The sequence below is a fragment of the Galeopterus variegatus genome, unplaced genomic scaffold (assembly GCF_000696425.1).
Source record: "Galeopterus variegatus unplaced genomic scaffold, G_variegatus-3.0.2 Scaffold6332, whole genome shotgun sequence".
NCBI lineage: Eukaryota > Metazoa > Chordata > Mammalia > Dermoptera > Cynocephalidae > Galeopterus > Galeopterus variegatus.
The window spans coordinates 112,544-117,221 of NW_007732443.1; the positions used below are offsets into that span (position 1 = coordinate 112,544).

General features: G+C 41.6%; 1 protein-coding gene across 1 annotated transcript in view; it reads left to right on the forward strand.

Moving 5' to 3' along the window:
* Positions 1 to 200: 200 nt before the first annotated feature.
* Positions 201 to 4,678, forward strand: part of LOC103606134 (receptor-type tyrosine-protein phosphatase eta-like) — a gene marked incomplete at its 3' end in the record, with an annotated part of 16,195 nt that continues 11,717 nt past the window's right edge. Inside the window, exons 1-3 of the mRNA XM_008590725.1 lie at positions 201 to 213; positions 588 to 821; positions 2,748 to 2,996. Of these exons, the coding sequence (XP_008588947.1) occupies positions 201 to 213; positions 588 to 821; positions 2,748 to 2,996 (496 nt within the window). The remainder of the gene's footprint in view (positions 214 to 587; positions 822 to 2,747; positions 2,997 to 4,678) is intronic.

The following is a 4,678-nucleotide window of genomic DNA, read 5'->3' on the forward strand; positions in this document are numbered from 1 at the left end:
AGCGGCGCACTATCCAGTGCGCCACCGGGCCGGCCCCCATAAAACGTTTTTTATAAGAACTAACGATAAAAGCAGTTGGTAGTTTTTCAAAAAATGTTTCTATTGGAAAAGAATAAGAATTGGTAGCTTTTGTTTGTTCCCAAAATTTGGGAATATATATATATATATAAAATTTTTCAGATTGGTGAAATCCCGAATCTATGAACTATGGAGGTAAAATGATTAGATTGTTCTAACAGTGCCATACAAAGGAGGCAGATCTTGCTGAAACCTTCTAATAAAGCAAATCTCAGTTAATAACAGTAATTATGCAAAGCCTGTGCAAACAATGGGGAGAGCTTCATAGTTGGTTTTTCTTCCTGTTAATTAGTTTGGTGAATAAGCTGGTAGGTACCTTGTGCAGTCTTAAATCACTGGTGCGAAAGGAGAAAACTTCTATGGATAGATATGATATTTTGAACCTGGGGACATGAGGGAACTGTTATAAATTTTAAATACTATAATAAAAGAATCTGTTGCATCGGGAGTATATGGTGGGAGGTGCCATGTTATTAGTTTGTATGTTGATTTTCCTTTCTGTGTTCTAGGCTTCAACTGTAGTTCTGTCAAATTCAGCTCTACACTCAATGAGATTCATTTTAGTGAGGTACCAGAAAACTTTTCAGTAACAAATGTCACCGATTTGAGTGGCCAGAGTCACTGGAATTATTCCCAACCAGACGGTGACGGGAAGACTGTACTTGGGGGCCTTGCTCCTGGGACACAGTATCTTATCACCTTTTCAAATGGCTCCAGTACCTGCTGTCTACGAATACACACAAGTAAGCAAGACTTTCTTTTGGGATAGATTGTGGGGTTTAGAGAATGTATTTAAATGTTATCATATAGGCAGTGCATTTGAAATCACTTTATGTGAAGCCTCAGCATTAAAAAGCGACTACATCTTGTATCTTTATGCTCTCCAATGTTGGCCCCGTCGCTTGGGTTCTTGGGTGGAGGGACATCCTGTTTCCTCTGAGAGCTGCTCTGACACTTTTCTTTCTGTCTGCTCTTTAAGCAGTTCTCTGATGGCAGCACGGTTAAGAGCACAGACTCAGAATCAGAGAGACCTAGATTTGCTTCCTGGGTCTGCTGGATTCCAGTTGTGTCACCCTGGGCAAGTCATTGATCCCTCCTGACCCCAATTTCTTCATTTTTATTAATACACACACACATATATCTAAAAAAATATATTTTAAAATGTGTGTTCCTTTCTGAACTACTGAAACTTAAGAACCTCCCTTTCAAAAAACTTCCTGGAATCCCTGTATGAATCAACAAAATTTATTTCTTAATACATTTCTCCTCCTTCAAGACGGTGCCATCACCTTCCTCATGAAGTTGCTGCGGGGCACAGATGAGAACTTGCTTGTCAGCAGCTGGTGCATACCTGGGACATGGCCAGCCCTGAATAGGGTGCTACTGTCCTTGCTCCTGCACCACTATAACTGCTACGATTGTTTTATCCTTGTCACTCACTGTCATCACTGCTGATTGTAAACAGTGGCACAATGACAATCTGCCAAAAATGCTGCTCTCAAGAGGAAATTGAAGTCGGGAGGGGCTTCCTGGCATAAAGTTTGTTGAATTGTGGGCCACAGGATTCTTCCCTGCTTGTTCCCTTTTCCCTTCTCTTGTTTCCTCTCCTGCCTTTTTGCATTGATTGGGGAAACATGAGCATCTCCCGTGAGCCAGGCAGGGAACACTCTGCATGCACATCCCAAGATGGTGCTACCTGTACCGTCTTGACGCTTCTGGGGTCAGTCCCAAGCTGCTTGAGGGTACAGGCCTTATCACGTATGTTTCACTCTTCTGTTTCTGGTTGTTACTCTTCAATCTTGAATTTAATTAGGATACATCCATTTGGTAGTTCTCCTGTTAATAACCAAGATGGCTTCCACTGGTTTAAGATTCCACACATCTACAATTTTTCAGATGATGAAGCTGAGGTTCAGGGAGATAAAATTACATGGCTAGTGACTAGCAGAATTGGACTCTGAACCCAGATTTAAAAAAAAATTTTTTTTCTACAGGTAAATATATCAGATGAAGCCAGGTTTTTTAATGTCCAAATCCAGTGACCTTGTTTATCATATCATGGTGGCTCAAGAGTAATCTTTTATGTTTTAGATCGTGTGTTAGAACTGTCAACAGAACAACTGGAGACTGAGAGGTTTTAAGGGACTAATTGCTGGTCTGGTGGAGCAGGTCTTGAAGAGCAGATTTGGATTACAAAACTAGTTTTTTTGTCTTTACGCTGTTCTGCCCCATGCCATGCTTATGTCAGAAAACTGCTGAGCTTCTGCTGATGTCAGGGTTTGGCAAAAACGTTACCAACATGCACCATCTCTACGTGCAGTGTTTTCTGCAAGTTGGGAGATAGATTCATTTTGCATCTTAGGTCTCTTTTTGTACCAGCATCTACACAGATTTAACCCCACATTCAAGTCACAGCCAACGTGACCAGCTTCTGTCAGTTTTGCCTGTGTTCTAAAGCTTTGTTTCACTAACATACACACATATACATGTGTCTGTGTATTTAAATATACTTTGTTACAGAAAAGTCTAGGAGGCAAATAAACAGAAATGAAACTCTGTGATTATAAAATTGACTTTGGGAAAGTAGACATGCATAGCAGACCCCACTCTTACATTTCTTTTTTAAATGTACCTTTTCTTCTTTTTCTTTGGAAACAATATTTGAATAGAACCTAGTCCTGTGTTTGACAGTAAAGCTGTTGTCATCAGTCCAACCAATGTGATCGACACAGCTGCTTCTGAGTACACTTACAGAGTAAAGAACGAGATGGAAAATGCGTGGACGCCTGCTGTCACAAATCAAACAACGTGGAACGCGACAGGCGCACATCCAGGGACTTCATATACATTCTCCGTCACTCCAGGAATAATAAGCACTGGAATGTGGGGAGATCCCAGGAACATAACTTTCACAACAGGTAAGACGACTGGCTCCCGAGGATGGTCATGAGCCATTTCCTACTGTGCTGTACCCTAGAGTCTTGTCCATTCGTGTTGCCTGGTGGGAAGAGATTGGTTTTCATAAACTAGAAGAGGGGAAGAGGGACTGTGTTGTGTCAAGCCCAGGAATTCAGGCGGCTAGATCATTCAGTATTAAGGGTCTATGTGTTTTTGGAAGTTTTAACTACTTCCAACTGTTTGGTTGTAAAATTATTTTGTTATTATTGGTCAATACCTACTTTTCTGCTAAGATTAGAAGTAGAGACCTTATTAGAAATGTGTTTTGATGGTAATTATTATTCTTTTGAGCTCCCCAGGAAATCGATGCTATGTTTATATTCCTAGGAGTTTCTGCTGGTCATGAAAGTTCGGTATACTTTATAGAGGAGTGTGTGTTTCAGATGAAATAGGAGCCTGATGACATTTAGATTTTAATTAAGGTTAGATAGCTTAAATTTTGATTTAGCTTAGATGTCAATACCCTAAAGCAACCTGTTATAGCTCAAAATTTAGCTCTTTTTTTTTTTTAAGCTGAAAAGAACCAAAAATTAAACAAAACAAAACAAAACCCAACAGGTAAGCTCTTTTTAAGATGAGAAGCTCCAAAAATGGTTAAACAAAACAAAACAAAACCCAACAGGTAAGCTCTTTTTAAGATGAGAAGCTCCAAAAATAGAAAAAAAAAAGAGGTCCTTTGTTGGTTTTCTGAGTGGTGCATGTGTGTGCGTGTGCATGTGCGTGGTGTGTGTGGTCGTGTTGTCTGGTGAAGGCCACGGAGTGACCTCCTGGAGTCCACGGCTTGATGTGAGTGAGATCTAACACAGCATATCTTCTGAAAACGGAGCAGGCAACAAAAAACCAGTGGCGTCCAGCAGTTTTTTTAGCCAGGGAAGTATTTCTTTAAATAAAGTCTTACCCAGAAGCCCAATGAGTAAAAATAAAAAGAACTGGAGAGAGAAGAGCCACAGGGATGGATGTCTCAGGCACCATCACAAAAATTCCTGGAGCTGCTCAGTGCACAAGTTTAGATGGAAAAAACCCCACAGTAAAGGTTTGCTACGTTACACTGTGAAAAAGAGAAGAAAAGGAGGAAGAGGGCAGGGAGACGATAAGAGAACGCAGAGTTTAGAAATGGTGATGGGGGGCCGGCCCGGTGGCGCACTGCTACAGTGCGCTAGCCCCGGGGCTTGGTCAGGGGCTGAGTGCTCAGTTGAAATGAGAGGTGCTTCCTTTACAGAACTTAGCAGTAAAATGATGGTAATAAAACGCTGGAGAAAACGTGTCTGAAGGTACCCACTAGCAGTTTCTCATTTTAGATGAGATCTAATGCATGGTTGTCGGTTTGACTAATTTCAGTGAGAGACAAGGGAAAGCAAGTATTTTTCCAAGAGATGCTGAGGGCCCACTTGTGCTGATGCCAGTGCTGCAGATGGCATGATGGCCCAGTTTTGAGACACGAAAAAAAGACAAAAAAAAAAAAAAAAAGAAAAAGAAATGGTGATGGGGACCGGGTGATACAGAGTTGGTGACGGTAGGAAGGAGAGGGAGGTGAGGTGGCAGGAAGCACCCAGCAGAGGAGCTGAGTGTCCTTATCCACCTTCCAGCCTCTGAGGACGGGCTGTGTCCCAGCAGAGCTCATCAGCTTCGGTGTCATGAACAC